The 22,956-nt window shown below is 48.6% G+C and overlaps 3 protein-coding genes across 5 annotated transcripts in view; 1 reads left to right on the top strand and 2 right to left on the bottom strand.

The window, feature by feature from the left end:
- Positions 1-178: 178 nt before the first annotated feature.
- MSTO1 (misato mitochondrial distribution and morphology regulator 1) lies at positions 179-5,091 on the bottom strand. 2 transcript variants are annotated; one of them, XM_049782305.1, is made up of 14 exons: positions 4,994-5,091; positions 4,743-4,878; positions 4,343-4,412; positions 4,179-4,254; positions 3,812-3,866; positions 3,583-3,721; positions 3,020-3,137; positions 2,814-2,948; positions 2,491-2,643; positions 1,960-2,091; positions 1,696-1,880; positions 753-857; positions 569-681; positions 179-446 (listed from the first exon to the last, which is right to left on the bottom strand). In XM_049782305.1, the coding sequence occupies exons 1-14, from the start codon at positions 5,075-5,077 to the stop codon at positions 232-234; spliced, it is 1,716 nt and encodes a 571-aa protein (XP_049638262.1). In that variant the 5' UTR covers positions 5,078-5,091; the 3' UTR covers positions 179-231. The 2 variants fall into 2 exon arrangements, with proteins under 2 accessions (XP_049638262.1, XP_049638261.1); XM_049782304.1 differs by lacking the exon at positions 4,994-5,091 and having other exon boundaries at positions 4,343-4,408; positions 4,743-4,886.
- Positions 5,092-12,200: 7,109 nt separating this feature from the next.
- The window catches only part of DAP3 (death associated protein 3), a 49,563-nt gene continuing 38,807 nt past the window's right edge, over positions 12,201-22,956 (bottom strand). The window contains exons 5-13 of the mRNA XM_049782287.1: positions 21,872-21,980; positions 21,648-21,740; positions 20,321-20,451; positions 18,700-18,780; positions 18,460-18,618; positions 17,065-17,124; positions 15,283-15,372; positions 13,557-13,674; positions 12,201-12,546 (exon numbers count right to left, since the gene is read on the bottom strand). Of these exons, the coding sequence (XP_049638244.1) occupies positions 12,461-12,546; positions 13,557-13,674; positions 15,283-15,372; positions 17,065-17,124; positions 18,460-18,618; positions 18,700-18,780; positions 20,321-20,451; positions 21,648-21,740; positions 21,872-21,980 (927 nt within the window). The 3' untranslated portion in view covers positions 12,201-12,460. The remainder of the gene's footprint in view (positions 12,547-13,556; positions 13,675-15,282; positions 15,373-17,064; positions 17,125-18,459; positions 18,619-18,699; positions 18,781-20,320; positions 20,452-21,647; positions 21,741-21,871; positions 21,981-22,956) is intronic.
- LOC126020739 (farnesyl pyrophosphate synthase-like) overlaps positions 20,905-22,956 on the top strand; it is a 340,408-nt gene continuing 338,356 nt past the window's right edge. For both annotated transcript variants that reach the window (XM_049782296.1, XM_049782295.1), the window contains exon 1: positions 20,905-20,909. The gene's annotated coding sequence lies outside the window, so the exon portion shown is untranslated. The remainder of the gene's footprint in view (positions 20,910-22,956) is intronic.

Raw genomic sequence — 22,956 nt, 5'->3', positions numbered from 1 at the left:
TCGGCCCCACACCAAGGCCTTAAGACACAGACTTTGTGGTTGGTGCTGAAGGGGGGAGGGGCTGTCCTTGTCTGTGTCCCAGTCTATCTGAGGCATCTATTTATTCTGTGATGAAGTCACAGCGATTCTCCATGTAATAAATGCACACACGGGCCCAAGAGGCCCAAAACACTGGAGATCCACTCCTAGTAGTCTTTATTCGACACTGGCTCTGTCCCTTTGTTGGGGACACTAGTCCGAGAAGCTGTCACCAGCCTGGTAGCACTGGGCCAGGTTCTGGAGCTCCTGCAGCATCTCCCCCACGTCATCCTGTTCCATGCCTGCCTCCAGGAAGCTGTTCCAGCGCCGCAGATCAAGTCTGCTGAGTTCCTTAGCCAAGCCTCCCAGGGCGCTATGCAGGACTGAGGAGGAGCTCAGAGCCCCCAGCACAGGGATGCTCTCCACAGCTGTGGGGGGGGGGGGGGGGAAGTGGCTGTGTGAGTGTCCCTCAGGAGCAGATCTCCCCATGCCTCTGCCTCTGCCCAGAGAGGACCACACTGGAATTTGCTTTTACTTGCTTTCCACATACCTGTCCCAGCGGGAGGATCATCCAGAATCAAACCGTTGCGACTCAGATGTGAGGAGAAGAGGCGGGGGTATGGGGGTACGACCGGGCAGGGCGTCAGAAGGACATGACTGGAGCTATGGGGCAAAAGCAGAGCTGCTGAGCTCGTTGTGGGGCTGTGTTTATCTCAGGAGTCCCCGATACTGACCTCCTGGCTTGGGGCTGCTCCTGCTTCAGGAACTGAGCTAAGACTTCGTCCCCGGTGCTGCAGGCATGGAGTGGTGAGGGCAGTGGTGTTCCTGGGCTTAGCTGACTGCCAAGGACAAAGCCAGGGACACTGTTACTTTTTTTGGGGGGGTGGGGTCAGACCCTGCGGCGTTCGGGTTCCTCCTGGATCTATGCTCAGAAATCATTCCTGGCAGGCATGGGGGACCATATGGGATGCCCAGACTCAAACCACCATCCGTCCTGGATCTGCTACGTGCAAGGCAAATACCCTACCGCTGTGCTCTATCTCCGGCCCCCGACACTGTTACTTCTAGAAGGACCTTGATTTGGGGGGGTCCCACTCAACTTTGCTTGAAAGAAGCTTCTGGCAGTGCTTTGGTGACCTACATGCCCCATGAGCATCTCTTGAACCCAGAAATGTCTTTCTTCTGTGAACGCTGCACGGACATGGAGCAGGGAACTCGTCTAAGTTCGCAAGGACCAGCTCCAGCGTGCAGAGGGCTGACTCCTGCCTCAGTGCTCAGGGATTACTTCTTTTTTTTTTTTTTTGATTTTTGGGCCACACCCGGCAGTGCTCAGGGGTTACTCCTGGCTGTCTGCTCAGAAATAGCTCCTGGCAGGCACGGGGGACCATATGGGACACCGGGATTCGAACCGACCACCTTTGGTCCTGGATCGGCTGCTTGCAAGGCAAACGCCGCTGTGCTATCTCTCCGGGCCCAGGGATTACTTCTGATGGGCTTGGGAATATTATACATTATTGGGGATGGAACCTTCATACCACACGCAAGGTAAGTGCCTTCCCCATTGTCCCTGCTATGTCTTTACTTTCTTGGAGTGGAGTGGACAGAGGAGACAAGGCAGATGAGAGAAGGACAGGGGACCCGCATGTGTCCAGGACCACTGGGGACTGCAGGCCTCACCTAGAGTGGTGTGTTCTATTGAGGCCCCGTAGTACCACCGACTGGGCAAAGCAATGTGTTCCATGAGGGTCCCCACATCCAGACAGTGGGGTCCAGGGGGAGCTGCCCCCCAGCTGCTGCAGGATGTCTGGAAGTGATTCGTTGGGACCCAAGGGGAAAGGGATCATGGCTCCGGCCGTCACCACCTGCAGGGGGTTGGGTTTGAGCAAGTCAGGCTATAGGGCCTTGTCCTAGCGCTTAGACAGCCCCTCTGCAACCTCCTACCTTCTTCCCGGCACCACTCAGCATATCTGCTAGATGCACCATGGAGAGCGGGGAGGTGCGGAGGCGGTAAGGAGCTGTGAACGTGTCCAGGGCTGTGGCCAGGATGGCACTGCAGTGGAAGGGCAGGGTAGCCTGAAAAGAGGACACGAAAGGCTGGGAAGACCGTGTGGAGACAGTGTAGGAGTGGCAGATGAGCTAAGGTGTGTGGGTCCTAACGCTAGACACACTGAACAGATACAGCCCACAGTTGTGGGGGGGCCACATCCTTGCTGTGTTCTACAAGGTGCTGGTCATAGAAAATGACTGGGGAAGGGGGCCAGAGTGGTGGTGCAAGCGGTAGGGCATTTGCCTTGCACGTGGCTTGCCTAGGATGGATAGTGGTCAATCCCTTAGCGTCCCATATGGTCCCCCAGGGGTGATTTCTGAGCACATAGCCAGGGGCAACCCGAGCGTCACTGGGTATAAACCAAAAAATAAAAATGACTGGGGCGAACAAAACAAAAGAATGACTGGGGCGGGAAGGGGTCTTACATCATAGCGCAGGTGAGGAAAGCTGACGGGAGGCTCAGGTCGCAGCCCCAAGCCCCCACCCAAAGACAAGGGGCAGAGCAGGGAGCTGTGAGCAGCCAGGCGCACCATCCCAAAGGCTGTATTTAATACTCGGTAGATATTTTTCTGTGGATCCTGGTGGGAGAAAGCGGAGCAGTTTGTTTGAAGCATCTCACTATGGAATAATTTATTTTTGGACATGATGCCAGAGGTGGGAGGCCAGCCTCACACATGCAAAGTACACACCCTCTGAGCATCTCCTCAGCCCAGGGATATCCTTCTGTTCCCCTTTAAGTTCTGCTCACCCCAATGTTGTAGGGACCAGGAAGCAGGCCCCAGGTTACGATCCCTCTTCCCATATACTCGTCCTGGAGTAACTCAGCTGCCTTAGTACCTAGCCCTGAGAAGCCATCGTGCAGGTCACACAGGATCTGGAAGCCCTGGAAGGTGACAGGTGGTGAGTGGTAGCAGGGACAGAGGAGCCCTAGGATGCGTCCTGGCCCACAGCTACCTGCAGGAAGTCACACTCCTCCACGTAGAAGTGCAGCCGATCCTCCAGCTCCTCTAGGTATTTGGGTTCTTTCAGGATGCTCTCCCCTTGACCAAAGGCCTCCAGGCGCCCCTCTTCCCTACCGGGAAGAAAAAGGATCTGGGACTCAGCCCCATCATAAATCTGGCTTTTTTTTTTTTTGGCTTTTGGGCCATACCTGGCGGTGTTCAGGGGTTACTCCTGGCTGTGCTCAGAAATCGCTCCTGGCAGGCTCGGGGGACCATATGGGATAACAGGGATTGAACCCGGGTTCATCTGAGGTCGGCTGCATGCAAGGCAAACGCCTCACTGCTATGCTATCACTCCAGTCCATAAATCTATTTTGAGGGAGGATATGATTCCTGAGCCAGGAGCCAGGAGTAAGCCCGGAGCACCGGAAGACTCCCAAAAAGGGCTGGGGCACATGCCGACTGCCTCCTGGAGTCTGCATTCTCTTTCCAGCACCACCTGGTCCCCTCCCCGGTGAAACCCTCCTCCAAGTATCACTAGGTGTGGGTCCAGATGATGCCAAGTGGATCCCCTACCCATCATGATTGTACGTCTGAATCATACAGATGCTCCGGGGGTGAAGATGAACCCTGAGGAAATCAGACCAGACGTGGATGGTATCCTTTGTAGGGTGAAGTGGTTTGGAAGCCGGGGTAGTGGTGAGTGTTGGGGATCCTGGAGACAAAACAGAGGCAGCAGAATCCTTTTCCTCTGGTCCTGCTTCTCCCGTCCCCACTTTGCAATTTGTGCATGAATCCCACCTACCTTTGCTGCTGGGTACAGATTTAACCCTCCAGACACCATCACTCGTCAGCACTCCCTGGCAGGAAAGGGAAAAATCTGCATTTGGTACCAGGCAGTAGAGAGCAGATATACCCACGTGGGCTGTTCACATCCCTCATGTTTCCCTCATGATGTAGGGGACAGTACTTTTGCCTTTAATATCACTGAAATAATTTAAAGTAATGGAAGTCTGGACTGCAGAAACAGTACAGGGGCTAAGGAACTTGTCTTGCATGCTTTGGACCCAGTGTCTGCCCCTTGAGCCCTGACAGGCTTACTCCTGAACACTGCAGGGCGTGACCCACCCCCCCAAAATAAAAAAAACCAAAGCTCAGGACGGAAGCCTCACCTCAGCGCTCAGCAGGTCCTGGAGATAAGGGTTCTTGGAAGAGAGCTCCTCTTTGTATGTGGTGAGCTTTCCCTGCCTGAAAGGAAGTAGAGGCAACACTGTGGGGGCTCTGAATGCTGAATGAGTGCCAAAAATTACCAACCCCTTCACCCTACAGCAGTTACCACGCTATAGCTGCATCCAGCTGTCTGTCTCGGTAGAGTCCTCCTTCTTGCTTGAGGGAGTTCAGACTGCCTGCACAAAGCAACCTGGTGAGGTCAAGGCCTGGTTGGTCCTTTAGGGAATCTCATTCTGACCTGCTGCATCGCCCTGGCCCTCACTGACAGCTTGGGCGACTGTTTTCTTGGCCTAGAGGAATCTAGGGTCCAAGATCCCACTCCCAGTCTGGTCGCCTTAGTCGTGGGGCCTGCCATCAGATGTACAGACACTGTGTTGGGGCTCTGGGCAGCTGTCTCTTTTGAGCCTGCGTCCCCCCTAACTTGGCACCCTGAGGTCCCCAGCGCTCCTAGTGAACGGGACAGACTGCTGGGGACTCCGCAGGTTCGAGTACAGGGCCCGGCTCACCCTTGAGATCCATGAGGATGAGCCTGGGCGTGTAGGTCTCCAGGCCCTGCAGCGTTCGACCCGTCCGGTACAGGACGTCGGGGCACAGCTCCCCCGGCGGCTCCTTGGCACCCGCCTGGCCCTCCAGGGCAGCATCCTAGGGGAGAGCAGGGCAGCGTGGAGGCGCCGCCGGGGCAGGCCGGAGTCGAGACGGGCGGCCCAGGGAGGGGGCTGGCTCTCCGGTGCGGGGCCTGAGCCCGAAGCCACCTCACCTGCTGGTTCCACCAGTGCGCGCCCACGAAGCCCGAGAAGTGGCCCAACTGCAGAGTGAGCACCTCCCGCGCCACGCCCGCCATGCCGCGCCGCGCAGCTCCGCGGGGTCGCAGGGCCCGCCCCGCCCACTCGCTGCTGCGAGCCGATTGGTTCCTAGGCCTGGGGGCGTGACCTATAGGGTTGTATCCTATTGGCCCACAGACACGTAGTCTCCCTTCAGGGCACGCGATTCGCTGGGCTCGGAGATCCCGCCTACTACGCCCCGCCCTTTTTCCGGTCGCACCGCGTTGGGCGTGGCCTCCCGGTTTGTATCCTATTAACCCACAGACACATTGGCTGCAGCGAACCGATTGGTTCCTCGGAGACTGGGGGCGCGGCCTCAAGTTGTAGATCTTATTGATCCACAGGCACATTGGTTGCTGCGAGCCGATTGGTTATTCGGCACTGGGGGCGTAGCTCCCTCCTTTGTATCCTATTGGCCCACAGACACATTTGCTACTGCGAGCCGATTGGTTCCTCGGGTCTGGGGCAGTTTGTATTCTATTGGTCCACAGACACATCCTTTCTCTCCAGGGCACGCGATTCGCTGGGCTCGGAGGCCCCGCCCACTACGCCCCGTCTCTTTTCCGATCCGCGTCACGGCAGAAAGTGGGGGCCGCGGCGGCCAGAAGCGTTAGTGCCCCGAGCTCAAGGAGGAAAGTTAGGATGCACCCTAACTTAACCCTTAGAAGGGGGTGCATCCCGGGCTCGTCTCGAACGGGGATTTAAGGCAAACCACAAAAGCTTGCTTTCCGCCAGAGTATGCGCTTCCGGTTCCGAGGGAGAGGACGCTGCTTGCAGCCACCACCAGGGGTCGCTCCTCAGCTCTGAGCCGGGAAAGTCTTGTTTCCCAGATATGCTCCAGCTCCTCCCGTTCCCTCCAAAGACGCATCCTCCGTGGAGTTTGCCCTGTCTTGTCCTCGTGGCTCACCTGTCACCAGGATCCCAATTATTTTTCCTTCAGCATGCTGTCTTCCAGATTTTCTTTGCTTCCCAAATATTCTGCTGCCACTCGACTTTGGGGGTCGTTTCAGTTTGGGGGTCTTCGGTGCAACTGGGAGCAAATGTTTTTTTTGAGCCTGTTGGATTCTTCTGGCTGGGGGATTGTTGGCTTATTAGGATGGGTATGGAGATGGTCCTGTGGTTGGACCACACACTCCAGGCTGTTTGCTGAAATTCTTATTTATTTATTTATTTATTTATTTATGCCACATCTGGTGGTGTTCCGGCCTTTCTTGACTCTTTGCGCTCAGGATCACTTTGGTGATGCCAGAGGATTGAACCCTACTGTGTAGGCTTGTGCAAGGCAAAACCCCTCTGTCCTGGACCCTGTCATTCTCTTTTTTGTTCTTTTTTGGGCCACACCCGGTGAGGCTCAGGGATTACTCCTGGCTATGCGCTCAGAAATTGCTCCTGGCTTGGGGGACCATATGGGACGCTAGAGGATCGAACCGTGGTCTGTCCTAGGTTAGCACATGCGAGGCAAAGGCCCTACTGGTTGCGCCACCACTCCAGCCCCTGTCACTCTTTTTACCAAGTTGTTTATAATAGTTGTTTCAGGCATTAAATGTTCAAATGTTGCAAGTCAGCCCCTGAAGAGGTTGACTGATGGAGGGATGGAGGATGAGGCTTTTCTCCTCCAGCTCGGACCACACGTCTGTTACCCTGTTCATTCGGCGGTTCTGAGGTGAATGCGGTGGGAAGAAAGCCTACAGGCAGTCAGGCTTCTGAAGAAAACAGCTCTTTATTCCGTGAAGAGGCCGAAGCCAAAAGGTCTAAGACTAGGCCCCAAAAACAAGCCCCTCACCTTCCACAGACCTTTGTTTTTATGCCCCAGAATCAGGTACACCCAATGGTGGGATCAGGTACCACCCTAGGGTGAGAGCAGAATGCCAGGTCACACACTAGGGTAGGGCACAATCACCGATCAGGTAGGGTCAGTAACATAATAATCCCATTGAAATGTTTACATACACAACATTCAAACACCAATTCCACCACCTGTGACTTTTTCTCCACTAGTGTTCCCAGTTTCCCACTCACCTTCCTCATCTGTATGTCCCTTTGCAGGCACAAATTTTACTTCATATTGTTTATCACAACACAAAGGTAAATGGAAACTTAGATCAACAAGGGTCAACTTTACATAATCGTTCTAGCTCTGAACTGTGTTACTGAAGCCCTTGTCTGAGAACTAACTGGGCTGTGCTTGGTAGTAGTTGAGCCTTCTGCATTATGGTTGACTCACGGAGCTTGGTGGTCTTTGCAACTTTCCCATCAGTTTTTCTGTGACCATACTGGATTGACACTATTGTGTTATTTTGGGGCATCATTGTGGAGCTATGCTGTTTCTGTTGGAGGTTTGACTGTGGGTTTGACTGGAGGCTGCTGCTGGAGGCAGAAAGGGGAATCCACTCGACCGCCTTCTAAGAAAGCCAGAATATTCAGCCCAGCCCAGACTACCTGGAAAGAGTCAGCAGACATCATTTTCTTTTGGAACTTTTGGAACTAGGAAGTTTATCTGTTGCGAAAATTGTGGGTGTTGAAACTTCCACCATTTAAAATTTTTTTTTTTTTTGGCTTTTCGGCCACACCTTGTCATGCTCAGGTTTTACTACATTTTGTCTAGGGGTCAAAGAGATAGCATGAAGGCAGGGAGTTTGTCTTGCATGCAGAAGGATGGTGGTTCGAATCCTCACATACTATATGGTCCCCCGAGCCTGCCAGGAGCGATTTCTCAGCGTAGAGCCAGAAGTAACCCCTGAGCGCTGCCGGGTGTGACCGAAAAACTAAAAAAAAAAAAAAAAAAAAAAAAAAAATCCCTAAGCACAGATTGAGGAGTAAATCCCTAGCACCCAGGCCCAAAGATGATAATGAAAATGAAACAAGTGTTATGGTTTTGGGCCACACACAGTGAAGCTGAGGAGTTACTCGCTCCTGGCTTGGGGGACCATATGGGACACCGAGGATTGAACCATGGGTCAGCCAGGTGCTCTATTGCTCCGGTTCCAAAACACAAAAATCCTTGAGCTTGGATAGAATAAGTGAACAAGACATGTTTGCTTTTAGGAGGACATGGGGTTTGATGCCAGCATCACCAGTGCCAGGTCCCTGAGCATTGCCAGGAATGATCCCATACAGAGCTGGGAGCAGCACCAATAGGTGTGGCTCAAAAAAGAAAAAGAAAACAATTAAAAAGATAATATTTTGTTTTGTTTTTGTGCCACATTTGGCAGTGCTCAGGGATTACTTCCTCCTGGCTCTGTGTTCAGAAGTCGCTCTGGCTCCTCTACTAGTTATGTTCCCCACACAAATAAAATAACCCAACTTTATTTTGATTTTTCTGTTTTTTTTTTTTTTTTAACATATTTCTACAATTATGGGGTCTTTTGTTTCTGGAGATTCGGCCTGTTTTTTGTGGCTTCCCCATGGCTTGATTGCTCCTTTTTGTTTATTTGGTGCTTGATTATGTTTTGGCAGTGATGAGTACTGTTATAAACTTTCTCTTGCTTCTTGGAGACCCAGTCTTTGGGTGCGCTTCCATTTCTCTCCTCTTCTTTGATGAAATCACCCAGTCATAGGATTAGTTTAACATTTTGAGGAACTGCCAAACTTTTCCTGAAGAGGAAACATATTGAAAATTTTTATATTTCTACTAGCATTGTGAGAGGATTATTTTGGGGGGGGGGGCACACTCTACAACACTAGGGGTTACTCCATTCTCTGAACTCAGAAATCACTCCTGGCTTGGGGACCTTATGGGATGCCAGCTATTAAACCTGATCAGCTGCGTGCAAGGCTGTGCTGTCTCTCCCACCCAAAGATCTTCATTTATCCACATCCTTTCCAGTACCTGGCGTTATAGACTTTCTAACAGCGTATATATATATATATATATATATATATATATATATATATATATATATATATATATATTTATCTGTTTGCTTATTGATGGGCCACACTTTCCAGGGCTTATACTGAGGTCATGTCTGGTAATGCTCATAGTTTGTTGCTGAGATTAAACCTGGGTCCTGAATCTGGGTCCGTCCTGGGTCGGCTGCATGCAAGGCAAACACCCTACCACTGTGCTATTGCTCTTGGCCCCAAGAAATGTCATTTTTTAAAAAAAAACTCTTTCAGGGGCCGGAGAGATAGCATGGAGGTAAGGCATTTACCTTTCATGCAGAAGGTCATCGGTTCGAATCCCGGCGTCCCATATGGTCCCCCGTGCATGCCAGGAGCAATTTCTGAGTACAGAGCCAGGAAAAACCCCTGAGCATTGCCGGGTGTGACCCAAAAACCACAAAAAAAAAAAACAAAAAAACAAAAAAACAAAAAGAAAAACTCTTTCATCATGTTCTGGCTTATAAATTATTTATTTTGAATATAAATCCTTTTGGAGACATGGTTTGCTTATATTTTCTCTCATACTGACTGACTTGTGAATTTTGTAGTGGTGATTTGTTTTATTGGAGGGTGTTGGTGTTGGTGACACTTGGGTTACTTTGGCTTTGCGTTTAGAAATTACTCCTAAAAAAAAAAAAATAAGAAATTACTTCTGGCAGGCTTGAGGGACCATAAAGGACACTTTTTAGTTTCTGTAATAGGCTTGCTGTAGTACAAGTTTCCCAGGGCCTCTTTGGTCAGCATCATCCTGACAAGATGACCAATAGGATAAGCCTGTTACCATGAGAGGGCTGGAGCTGTGGCACAGCAGTAGGGTGTCTGCCTTGCATGCACTAATCTAAGATGGACCTCGGTTCGATCCCCCAGCATCCCATATGGTCCCCCAAGCCAGGAGCAATTTCTGAGCAAATAGCCAGGAGTAACCCTGAGTGTCACCGGATGTGGCCCACCCCCAAAAAAGCCTGTTACCATGGGAACCCAACCTTCACCGAGCCAGATCAGGACCTTCCCAAGGGGTCATCTAGAAGTTATAGGCTATATCTGTGTAAACTACCAGGATGTGGGTAAGGGTGCTGGTGTCAATAGGGGTCTGCTACTGTTCAGAATGTATGCCTTTTTCTGCTTGCATTATTGGTGATTTTTGAACTATAACATTTGCGCAAACCAATGGAATGTTTGAAGTTTGAAGCCTTATTAGCATATAAAACCCTATAAAAACCCAAAGTTTTTATAGGACAGAGATCTGGATAGGGCAGATTACAATGGAGTATCTTGGGGAAAAAAATTAAGAATCCATATTAGCAAATCATAAAATTAATGATTCTCTTCTTCAATGAACATTAAAAGGGATTTGTTAAATGCATTCAACTCTTGTGGCTGGAGCCATAGCACAGTGGTAGGGCGTTTACCTTGCACGCGGCTGACCCAGGATGGCCCTGGGTTCAGTCCCCGGCATCCCATGTGGTCGCCGAGCCAGGAGCGATTTCTGAGCGTATAGCCAGGAGTAACTCTTGAGTGTCATTGGGTGTGGCCCAAAAACCAAAAGAAAAAAAAAAGGCATCAACTCTTCCCAGATCTGTAGATTCCATTTTTTCTTTTTCTTTTTTTTGGTTTTTGGGCCACACCCGCCGGTGCTCAGGGGTTACTCCTGGCTGTCTGCTCAGAAATAGCTCCTGGCAGGCTCGGGGGACCATATGGGACACCGGGATTCGAACCAACCACCTTTGGTCCTGGATCGGCTGCTTGCAAGGCAAACACCGCTGTGCTATCTCTCCGGGCCCCTTTTTCTTTCTTTTTTCAATTTTTTTCTTTTACCTTTGTTCAAGCTACACCCTGCAATGCTCAGGGGAGGGGTCAAACTGGGTCTGCCATGTTCAAGGCAAGCATGTCCCAGGTATGTTATCTTTGATTCTGATACTAGAACATCCAACTAGCCGAAGACACTGGGATTGGCTAAGGTTTGGATATATTATTTCCAACAGTTTTACTAAGGCAATAGTTTAGGGATAGAAAAAGCTGTTCTTTATTGAGAAAGTTCACAGACACAATAATTTTTTTCAAGTTAAGCGTAAAATCTGTTTTTGGGCCACACCTGGTGATGCTTGGGTGACCGTATGGGATGGCAGGGATCAAGCCCAGACTGGCTGCATAGTTGGCAGAGGACAAGATCAGAAATCAACTTTGAACTACCAACAACCTGGTTATATGGTGAGAATGAAATTCTGCTGAAATTGTGGTGTTTATGTGTGCACACCTAGCAGTGCTCAGGGCTATTCCTAGCTGTGCGCTCAGGATCACTTCTGGTGAGTCTTGGGGGAAGCACATGTGATAGTAGGGATGGAACCTGGGTCAGCTACATATAAGGCAAGTGCTCTTCTACCCACTGTACTGCTCTTCTGGCTCCCAGGTGAGCCATTCTTTTCTCAACTGTCTGGAATATGGGATGCAGATTGAACTACTCTATAAGCATTGAAGATAAGTTGATTCATTTTATACAGTGTTTGGTGGAGGTGGCAATACTTAATTCTTTTTTTTTTTTTTTTTTGTGGTTTTTGGGTCACACCTGGCTGTGGTCAGGGGTTATTCCTGGCTCCAGGCTCAGAAATTGCTCCTGGCAGGCACGGGGGACCATATGGGACACCGGGATTTGAACCGATGACCTCCTGCATGAAAGGCAAACGCCTTACCTCCATGCTAGCTCTCCGGCCCCAATTCTTAAAAAAATGGGCTACATAATCCAAGACTGCATGACTTAACTGGAGTTTCAGTATTATTCTCAGAATCACAGGTATGAGAGTGAGCTCACTGATGCAGTTAGAAGAAAGTTAAGCTCTGACTTGCAACGGGACTGAATGAAGTCTGAAAAATGGCATTTCTGTACATATGAAGAATTTCATCTCTTTTTTTTTTTTTTTTTTTGGTTTTTGGGTCACACCCGGCAGCGCTCAGGGGTTACTCTGGCTCTACGCTCAGAAATCGCTCCTGGCAGGCTTGGGGGACCATATGGGATGACGGGATTCGAACCACCGTCCTTCTGTGCTATCTCTCCGGCCCCCGAAGAATTTCATTTCTTCAGATTGTACATAACACTATGCTGGTGAAAGGTGCTTTTCAAAATATTAATAAATCTACTGCAAAACTTTACAAAAGACTCATTCATTTATTTTTTGTGTGGGATTGTTTGGGCAGTGCTCTGGGCTTACTCCTGGCTCTATGATCAGAGGTTATTTCCTGTGTTATTCCCTGTTGATCCAGGTGATGGCGACTGAACCGGGGTCAGCAGTATTCAAGGTAAGAGCTGTCACTCACGTACTGTCTCTCCAGCCCCACAATTAGTCCTTTTTAAAAGATCCATGGTGACTTGAAATGTGGAAACCATCTGTACAAACTGCAGTGAGTCTCAGCATGACGAAGCTGTCTGACTCCCGGTTTTCCAGAGCTGGGGAGATGAGCTGACAGCGGCTGTGCTCCAGGCGGGGTCCCTGCCCAGCAGCACCTTCCTTGCTCCCTGTGTCTGCTCAGAGGTGGGCACAGAGCCGCTCCAGCTGATCGGGATTCCTGTTAGTCAGAAACTGCAGCTCCTTCTTTCCTGCCTCTGTAGGCGCTGAAAAGAAGTCAACAGATAATTGGCACTTTCCCGCTGCAGGCCTCCCTCGAAGACTCAGAGTCCGAGACAGCATTGTCCGGATTATGTGGTTATAATTAGCACTCCCAGGAGCTCTCACTGCTAGATCTTTCCCCCAACACAACTAGGTTTGTTTCCCCCCCTGACTCCTGCCCAACAGCCCTGAGCCTTCCCTTTGTTCCAGGAATATCTCTGCACTTTAGGACTTTGTCAGATCTCCCAGCCCTCTAATCAGCCGCTCCAGGGTGTCCCGACCCACTCCTGCTGCAGCTGCTTGAAAACTCCTCCCAGTTCTCTTAATAACCAAGAGACAGGACAGCCTCTGAGCCTGCACCTGCTGTCATCAAGCAGTTGGATGTCGACATGCACACGCACACACACTCACATGCGCACATACACGGTTGGGTCAGAGTAGCCAGGATCTGGGGTGCGGCTGTGTGAGCTGACCTCCCACACATCACCTATGTGGTCCTAGTACCTTCATTTTTTAATGGGACTTTGTGGAATGGCGAAGAAAAACCATGCGTAATGGGCCGGAGAGATAGCATGGGGGTAGGGCATTTGCCCTGCACGCAGAAGGACGGTGGTTCAAATTCCGGCATCCCATTTGGTCCCCCGAGCCTGCCAGGAGCTATTTCTGAGTACAGAGCCAGGAGTAACCCCTGAGCGCTGCTGGGTGTGACCCAAAAGCCAAAAACAACAACAACAACAACAACAACAAACCCATGTGTAACAACACCCAAAACTGGAAATTGCTCAGCAGCTGCACGTAGGTCGGTCCCTCTTTGTAAGAGCATCTCATTCACTCCTGTGGATTCATCCTTCACTCCCCACACCTCCCTCCACCTTTTTGTACCATTTCATCAGGCGGAAAAAATGTTAGGATAAAGAGGGGAAAATCTGAACTACAGATCACAGAAAGAGATTGGGCTGTGATTCAGGACTCGCCCACGAACTTTGTTCCGAGAGGAAAAATGGAAATAACAGACCTTTTTCATGCTGAAGCCAATTGTTCTCCAGGTAATACTGAACACAACTTTCAAATTCCTTTGGGTTGTAGTTGGTAACCAAGATGGGAATAAATGGATCCAGGGCATCAAATCCTTCCTGAAGAAGAAAAAGAGCAAATGGTCAGCATTCACTAAGTGATAAGTCAATTTTATTTAAGCATTCAGATGTGGAAAGATCTTTGTTTCTCTTCTGTCTGCCCTACTCCTTGCTCTCTGGCTCTCTTGCCCTATCCAAGGGCTCTACACTAGTGGCTGGCAACTCTCTACATGGCCACAAGGATTTTGTTTTAAAAGGAAGAATGGGGTGGTGGTGGTGATGAAGCGATAATACAGCGGTAGGGTGTTTCCTTTGCATGTGGCTGAACCGGGACAGATCTGGGTTCTATCCTTGGCATCCCATAGGGTCCCCTGAGCCTGCCAGGAGCAATTTCTGAGTGCAGAGCCAAGAGTGTGGCCTGAACACTGCTGGGTTTGGCCCAAAAACCAAGAGATTAAAAAAAAAAAAAAAAAAAGAAGAATGGGGTTCCCAAAGTGATAGAACAGCATGTGGCCAACTGAGGTTTGATTCTGGTATCCCATATAGTCCCTTCTTGAGCCTGCCAGGAGTGATTCCTGAGTGCAGAGCCGAGAGTTACTTCTCTGCATAGCTGGGTATGAACAAATAACAGCAACATAAAACTCAACGCGGCCCCCCCAAAATGGGGGGGGGTAATGGGGGATAGAGATCAAAGTTGTCTTGCATATTGCTGACCTGGGTTCAATCCTTGTACCTCCTAAGCCCTGCTAGGAGTGATCCTTGACATAGAGCCAGGAATGAGCTCTTGAGTACTGCTGACTGTGGCACCACTCAGCCCCCCACAGAAAAAAAGTATGTTTGGTTTTAGGGAATACTCATTTCTTTTTTTTTTTTTTTGGTTTTGGGCCACACCCGGTAACGCTCAGGGGTTACTCCTGGCTATGCGCTCAGAAGTCGCTCCTGGCTTGGGGGACCATATGGGACACCGGAGGATCGAACCTCGGTCCGTCTAAGGCTAGCGCAGGCAAGGCAGGCACCTTACCTTTAGCGCCACCGCCCGGCCCCGGGAATACTCATTTCTTGGTGGGAGGATTTGAGCTATAACCAGAAGAATCCAGGGGATTCTAATATGGTGCCATGAATAGAACCAGGGCAACCACATGTAAGCCAAGTACCTTATCCCTATCCCTTACACAGACTCTGGTTTTGGAAGGAAATATTATTTTTTTGTTATTTTAATTTTTTATGCAGTATTTAGAAATAAAGAGTCATCATGTCCAAGCTTATAATCATCTAATTCAGAAAAAATGTAGGGAGAAAAAAAAATAAACAAACAAAAAGTTAAGCATTAACATCTAAGGAAATGGGATAAAATAAAAAGGAATAAAATTTTAGTTTATAGGGGCCGGGAAGGTGGCGCTAGAGATAAGGTGTCTGCCTTGTAAGCGCTAGCCAAGGAACGAACCGCGGTTCGATCCCCCGGCGTCCCATATGGTCCCCCCAAGCCAGGGGCAATTTCTGAGCACTTAGCCAGGAGTAACCCCTGAGCGTCAAACGGGTGTGGCCCAAAAACCAAAAAAAAAAAAAAAAAAAAATTTTAGTTTATAAGCTAGAAACTATGTTAAGAAAAGATCGCCATTTTCACAGAAAGATTATCTAAAGGGAAATCAATTTCCCAGAGGAACTGACCTTTCCCAGCAGTTCTTGGGGCAGATAGGCATTCCGGGGCTTGAAGAGAGAGCCCGTGTGGCTCAAAGACAACACCACTGCACCTCCGTGCTGAAAGAAGGAAGACAAAGTTAGCAGAACAGACAGAAAAAGTTGTATTTTTAATCATTTGCAGATTTCTGGGGGCAGTCTTTTCTAGCAAAGTTAAATGTCAGCTAAATTAACTATTTCTCCTGGAATTACCTCTGACAATAGCTACAAGATTTTACCTTTGTCCAAATCTTTTCCAGAATTGGTAAGAAGAATAAAAACACTGAATAATTGCAAGCAAAGTAAATTTATGTTAGTATTTAAATGGTTTGAATAAGCTTATTCTAAGACCAGACACAGACTTTAAGGTTACAATTATGGGAATTAAATAAAACAAAAATATTTTGTCCAGGGGCTGGAGTGATACTACAGCAGGTAGGGTATTTGCCTTGTGGCTGACCTTAATTTGATCCTTGGCACCCCATATGGTCCCCTGAACACTGTCAAGTGTGATTCCTGAGTGCAGAGCCAGGAATAATCGCTGAGTATCACTATTGGCATGGCCCCCAAACCAATGAACCAATTAAAACCTTTCTGTCCATAAAATTAGGGGGTTGGGGGGCCGGAGAGATAGCACATCGGTGTTTGCCTTGCAAGCAGCCGACCCAGGACCTAATTCTGAGCAGATAGCCAGGAGTAACCCCTGAGCACAGCCGGGTGTGACCCCAAAACAAAACAAAAAAATTAGGGGATTGGAAAGATGAGCAATGAAGTCAAACTTAGATTTCTTTGGGGAGTACACACATACCCAGTGGTGCTCATGGCTTACTCCTGGCTCTGTGCTTTGGGGCCTGAACTGCAGTGCTGGGGACCAAACTAGGGTTTGCTTCAGGTAAAGCAATTGCCTTAATTCCTGTATCATCTCTCCAGCCCTCAAACAGTCAAATCTCCTTAAATCAAAATAATTGCAGAGCACACCTCAAAACAATTATATTCATTACCTTGGGGCAGGAGATTAAACTTTCTGGGTTTTAGGCCACACCTAGTAGTTCTCAGGGCTTACTCCTGGCTCAGTGCTCAGTGTGGTGCTGGAAATCAGGTGCAAGAAATCAAATGGGCTGGATCAATAGCACAGTGGGTAGGATGTTTGCCTTGTACGTGGACGATCCAGGTTTGATCCCTGGCATCCCATATGGTCCCTGAGCCTGCGAGGGACCCTGAGCACCTCTGGGTGTGGCCCTCCCAAAGGAGATAAATCAAAAAATACACTTCCTGGGCCCAGAGTGCCCACCTTGCAGGCACATGGTTTGGATTCAAATCCTCAGTGTCCCATATGCAATGAGTATAATCCTTGAGTTTCCAAGCACTACAGAGCCTGTCCACACCGCAGTCAGGGTCATGAGAGCACCACACTGAGAGAATGAGCATGGTAGCTGAGAGAATGCAATTCCTGGGGAGCAGCACAGTTGAGTGGATGCAGCCCTGTGTCACAATAGCAATAAAGTCAGTGGCGAGGAGGAGGGGTGGAACGAGTGTAGACTGCAGCCGTGTATGCAGAAGGCCTGGGTTCTATCCCCAGTATCACATGGTCCCTGACAGAAGTACCTGAGCACTGACAGAAGCGACCCTAAACAGAGCGTGGAGAGCACCACTGGGTGTAATCTCAAAACAAAAAGTGGGGGAAGGTGGGAGGAAATAAGTCCGTTCAAAAACAAACACCTGGAACTCAAGTCCATTTCTTTTTGCAGCACATTGAACATCACATGCACTCACCCAGTCATTCTTCACCATCTTCCTCATGTTGTGAATAAGTGCTAGTTCTTCTGGGACAATCTGTACGTCGGCAGGTGGGAGACAGGAGCAATGGGAGAGGGAAAAAAAAGGAGGGAAAATGATGACTGTGTTGTTTGTATGCTCTGCTGAGACAGCAACTGAAACACCTCTAGCTGCAGGAGCTCGGGTAGTTTGTGCAAGGTTCTGGGTTCTACCTTCCGCAAAACAAAAACAAAAATAAAAACCAATACAATTAAAAATCCTGCACTGCTACGTAACAATGATATGTGAAGGTTGGACTGAAGCACTCTGAGCTGATGGCTCTGTAGCAGCCTCCTTCCTCCCAAAGGGACAACAGCTGCCGAGGGGGAGCAGAGCCGAAACAGGCATGTCCTACTCCACAGGCGCTGCTCACATCTCCACGCCTCGTTTGCTTCTCTTGTCTTGCTGCACACCCTGGAGTGCTAAAAGGTTACTGTGAGTTGTTGGGGTGAACACCTGCCTCCAGTCTGCAAATCCTGCACTAAGCCCCTTGATTTCTCTTTCCTGGCCCCAAGCCCTATTTTGAAAAGAATGGGAAGAAAATTTGACAATGGAATAGAATAGCTTCTACAGTGACAAACATTTTTGGTGGTTGTTTTGGGGCTCACCCATTGATATTCAGGGCATTCTCCTGGTTCTGTGCTCATAGGAGACTACTTATTGTCATGTTTCTCAAGTCCTGCTGTGAATATGCTTTTGTTTTAGGGTCACACCCAGCAGTGCTCTTGGCTTACTCCTGGCTCTGCACTCAGGAATTAGTGAAGGCATGGAATGAGGGCTCATGTGGGATACCAGGGATCAAACCTAGGTCAAGCACATGCAAGCACCCTACCCACTGTACTATTGTACCGGCCCTTCTGTGATACATTTTCCTCTTCATTTCTTTCTCTATTCCTGGGAGAGAGGTACTGAGATTAAAACTAGGGCCTCACTCGACGTGTGAAATTTGTACTGCATAGCTGAGTGCGCTCCTCTTCGTCCCTTAGTTTTCAAAGGATGGCAGCCCCTGGAATCCCTTTTCCTTCTGATGCTATTTTGAGTACAGATCTTAATTTAAATACTTCTAAAAGGCTGGAGTGGTAGCACCGCAGTAGGGCATTTGCTTTTCACTCAAGATGACCCAGGACAGACCTGGTTTTGATTCCCAGTATTCCATATGGTCCCTCGAGCTTGCCAGGAGCCATTTCTGAGTACAGAGACAGGAGCGCTGCTGGATGTGGCCCAACCCCCTAAAAAAAAAACCCCCAAACGTCTAAGGACAAGAATAAACTACAATGCTTAGCCTACTAGTCTACATAGTCTACTAGCTTCTACAGCAGATGGTACCAAAAATCAGAAACTCGGTTTTCCTACCGGGGTTTTGTCTTCTCTTTTCAGTGTGGTCCTGCCCCAGAGTGCGTTGGCTCCATCCACTGCCACCAGCAGGCGAAAGAGGCCCAGAGCACTTTGTTTCTTCAGTTCTTTGAACACCACCCCGACGGCATCGGTGGCGTTCCTCACCCGTGTGATGCCCTGCAGGTAAGAGGGGCCTCAGCTGCCAGTCCAGCAGCGGTTTTCCCGAATGGGATGCTGACACATTGTCTCTTGTCATACCTGCTCGACCACATCTCCCAGAGGCTGGCCTTTCTCCGTGCTCTCTCGCTTGTTCCAGACATATTTCTCTTGAACTTTTATCTAAAAGCAAGCAGCAGCAACAACAACAAAATCAAGAAGCAAGCAAATTTAGCCTTCAGAACGAGACCATCAGTGACTGACAAGATCGGAGCCTGAGGAGAGTAGGTGCACATTATGCTTTTGAACCCACTTCTGCCTGGATCTCTAAAAGTAAATGCCTATATTGGGGGATTGGAGTGGGTCATGACACTGGGACAATGGGGAGAGAAACTTTGATGGAGTGTGATGGAATGTAGAGTGCACAAACCTTGTCATTAGCCTAACAATGAACAACAACAATAATAAAGAACAAAGTATTCCAACTAAAAAGATCCAAGATAAGGTCTAGGTGCAGCTCTGCACTCAGGAGGCATGGGTTTGATTCCTGGCATTGCATGGTCTTCTAAGTACTTCCAGGAATGATCCCGAGCATCAATGGACATGCCCCAAAACAAACAAATAAACAATACCCAAGATGAGGAGACAGAAAGGCAGGAAAGGTTCCTGCCTTGCACAGGGCCAACCTGTTTCCATTCCCAGCACTACAAGATCTCTGAGCACTGCTGGGGCAGCTGTCAGACAGATCCTGGTAATTCTTGAGTATCACTGGGAACTGCTCCTTCCCCCCAAAATAAAGTTTCAAGATTTAAAGTTGGGCATCTTTTTGGTTTGTTTTTTAGGACATGCTCAGGGTTTATTCCTAGTGGGTTTAGGGGACCATATGAGATGCTGGATATTGAACCTGGGTTGACCAAATACAAAGCGAGTGCCCTAAGTACCATCCTATCTCTCTGGCCCTGACAAAAGTTTTTTTGGGACCGGAGAGATAGCATGGAGGCGTTTGCAGGAGGTCATCGGTTCGAATCCTGGCGTCCCACGTGGTCCCCCATGCCTGCCAGGAACAATTTCTGAGCCTGGAGCCAGAAATAATCCCTGAGCACTGCCGGGTGTGGACCCCCCCCCCCACAAAAAAAAGTTTTTTTGATGGTGAGGTGTTTGGTCCACACCCAGTGGTGGCACTCCCAGCTCTGTGCTTGGGGGTTGCTCTCAGTGAGCTCAGGGGATCACGTGGTGCTTGGGATGGAACCAGGGTAGGCTGCATGAAAAGTAGGTGCCTTAACCCTAGGACTACCATTCTGACCCTCCATTTGTAATTAGCTCTTAGATGATTCTCAGTGACATCCAAAAATGTACAACACTGGCCTAAATACCAAATCTAAGAATAACTGGCGTGAAGAATAATTTTACCCATATACTTTGGTTCTGAAAAAGATTTGGAGAAAATAATCTAGCTGAAAATGGGTTTTGGAGGATTTTGACGCTGTGACTCTGGCAACGCCAGTAACCTCATTTGAACTTTATTTTGCTGCCCACAAGATGAAAACAGTTCACTGGTGGAGAGTACAAAGAGGGTAATATCTTATCTATCTAAAACTGCTCCCTGCAAGGGCTGAGATGAAGTTCAGTGGGTATGCGTGAGGCCTTGGAACCCATCCCTGGTACCCCATCTCATCCTGAACCCCACACAGTTGTTCAGTACCCACCATCAGGGCTTCCTCACCTGACTGAGGTAACGCTCATTTGTAGCTTTGAAATTCTTGAGCCAGTTTGAAGCCTCCAGTGGCTGATCAAAACGTGCTTTGTTGTAGGTGGATTGTAGGAGGTCCTGGCAGTTCTTCACCCAGAGATGAGCTAAAAGAGGCCCAGGAGGCCCAGCAGATAGTTCAGAGACTGGGTTGCGAGACTTGTATATGTACCACCCTGGACCACCAGCCAGTTGACCGAGAATGACAGGGACACACACAGACACATGGAAATATCCCAAGCAAGAACCTAGTGTATTCAACTCAAAGTAATCAGACTGGAGGAGTACAGTGAGGAAGGTACTTGTCTTCCAGGCCAGCCCATTCAATCCTTGGTACCACATATGGTCCCCCAAACCAGTCAGGAATGACTTTCGAGCACTTCTGGGTATAGCCCAAGAGTAAAAACAAAAAATAAAAGCAATACAGAAAACTTCATTTTCACAGAGACTCTAGGAGGTACTAGAGTACAGGAGTCTTTGCATGTAGCTGACCTTCCTTCCATCCTTGGCACCACCGTCACCCAAATATCCCTGGGTATGGTCCTAAAAGGCCCTTTAGCACCACTGGGATAATATCTGCCCAAAGGGGCTGAGCAGCAGCATCTCCTCAGGCCTCACATTGAACTATCTACCCATTTGGCTGAGAATCATAGGAAAGGCATCCTAGAGCACTGTGCTTGGGAGGTCCCAAAATTAAAAAAAAAAAAAAAAAGTTGAGCTAAAGAGATAGCACAGCGGTAGGGCAATTGCCTTGCACGCAGCCGACACAGGACGGATGGTGGTTCGAATCCCGGCATCCCATATGGTCCCCGTGAATGCCAGGAGCAATTTCTGAACTAAGAGCCAGGAATAACCTGAGTGCTGCCGGGTGTGACCCAAAAACAAAAAACAAAAAGTTAATGAATGGGCAGAGTGCTACAAATCATGTTTTGCATCACATGAGGCTCAGGTTCAATTGCTGGCACCAGTGGGTCTTGTGAACATTGCAGAGAGAGCTAAAAATAGCCCTCTAGTACCTAGAGGTAGCCCCCAAAGCCAAACAAAATTAGCAAAAAACCAAACCAAACCAAACCAAAGGTTCTCAGAAGCTTCTGGCTAATTTTTTTATTCTTATCTTCACTTTCCCTTCAACCTGCTTGTGGAAATGGTGCAGAAATCCATGGTGGCACCTCTCGGCCCACTCTGCAGTCAAAGTGAAGGCCTCTCTCTCTCTCTTAATGGGCATGGTCTGGTCAAAATGAAAGTCACCATGTGGCTTGGTAATAGAGTAAACAGCACTGTTACCCCAAGAAGAAGCTCTTACCGTCTGGAATATGCAAAATCAGCCAGTCTTGCTTTGCACAGAAATGAATGACATGGCAGAGGCTGAGCGTTTTTCCTGTTCCTTTCTCCCCATCTAAGGAGTTTGTTAAAGAAAACACCACCAGCTACTTGCTACTCTCCTTTCACAAATAGTATTCTCCATTTCTTCTCCATTTGAGGAAAGACGTTGTCTTTTGCTCACAAAGAACACGCAGGAAAGGATACAGAAAATGTAGCGCACAGCTGGGTGGGCAAAATTAGTGTTTTTCAGATAGTGTATAAGTTCCAAGGCTGGGCTTCTTACCATGAGGCACGCTTCATTGAATGTCTTTACCTAGGAAGAGAAGATGGGTAAGGCTTCTGGCCAGCTCCTCGTAGACGCATGGAAGTTTAGAATAGAGCAACTAAGTTTTCCCAAATTGCTTGATTTTGTCCAATTCCATGAGGTTGACTTGATAGTAAATTGGACAATCTGTCCATAAAATTGAGCTAAAATCTTACTCATGTTCTCCCCCACCAAGAAGGATAATAAAATTTTAATTATTTAATGACTCACAGATATAGATTAATTGAAATGTACAAATAATCTCAATATGTAACAAATCTATATATTAATGAGGTTCATGTAAATTTTTTTGTTTATTTATTTTTGGGTCACACCTGGCGGGGCTCAGGGGCCACTCCTGGCAGGCACGGGGGACCATATGGGATGCCAGGATTTGAACCACCATCTGTTCAGGATCGGCTGCGTGCAGCCTTACCGCTGTGCTATCTCTCCGGCCCAGGTTCATGTAAAAATATTTTGGGAGGGTTTGGAGGTTACATCCAGCACTACTCAGGGCTTACTCCTGGTTGTACACCTGGGGATTATTTCTGGCAGGGCTCCGGGGGCCATATGCGGTGGTAGGGATTATACCTGGGTGAGCAGCATACATAGAAAAGTGTCTTAACTCTTGTATTTATCTCTCTGGTCTTCTAATGTAAACCTTTTTAAAATTTTGACCATACTGGATGGTGCTTGGTAGTTGTTCCTGGCAGTGTTGGGCACTCAACAATCTTTCTGCCTGCCTTGTGGCATCTGTTCACAAGTTTTTATCTTTTATCGTTTAGATGTGCTGAGTGTGACGTGGAGAGCACTAATGTTCACTGTTTGAGCCTGGCAGCTCTGCTGTCAGCAAGCCTGGCACTACCAGTGATTTCTGCTATACCATGAAAGGATTTTGATGCCCAGTGAGTAATGAAAAATAAGAAAAGTGTGAATGTCAGGGCCGGGAGTTTGCCTTACACATTGTCGACTGGGGATGAACCAG

Source organism: Suncus etruscus, chromosome 10 (assembly GCF_024139225.1).
Source record: "Suncus etruscus isolate mSunEtr1 chromosome 10, mSunEtr1.pri.cur, whole genome shotgun sequence".
In the NCBI taxonomy this organism is placed as follows: Eukaryota; Metazoa; Chordata; class Mammalia; order Eulipotyphla; family Soricidae; genus Suncus; species Suncus etruscus.
This window is presented reverse-complemented; position numbering and strand designations above follow the sequence as displayed.

Coding starts and splice junctions, on each gene's coding strand:
- MSTO1 (XM_049782305.1), bottom strand. CDS start 5,077: ATGGCGGGCGTGGCGCGGGAGGTGCTCACTCTGCAGTTGGGCCACTTC. Junction 4,879..4,993: donor CGCACTGGTGGAACCAGCAG/GTGAGGTGGCTT, acceptor GCTCTCCCCTAG/GATGCTGCCCTGGAGGGCCA. Junction 447..568: donor TGATCCTCCCGCTGGGACAG/GTATGTGGAAAG, acceptor CCCCCCCCACAG/CTGTGGAGAGCATCCCTGTG.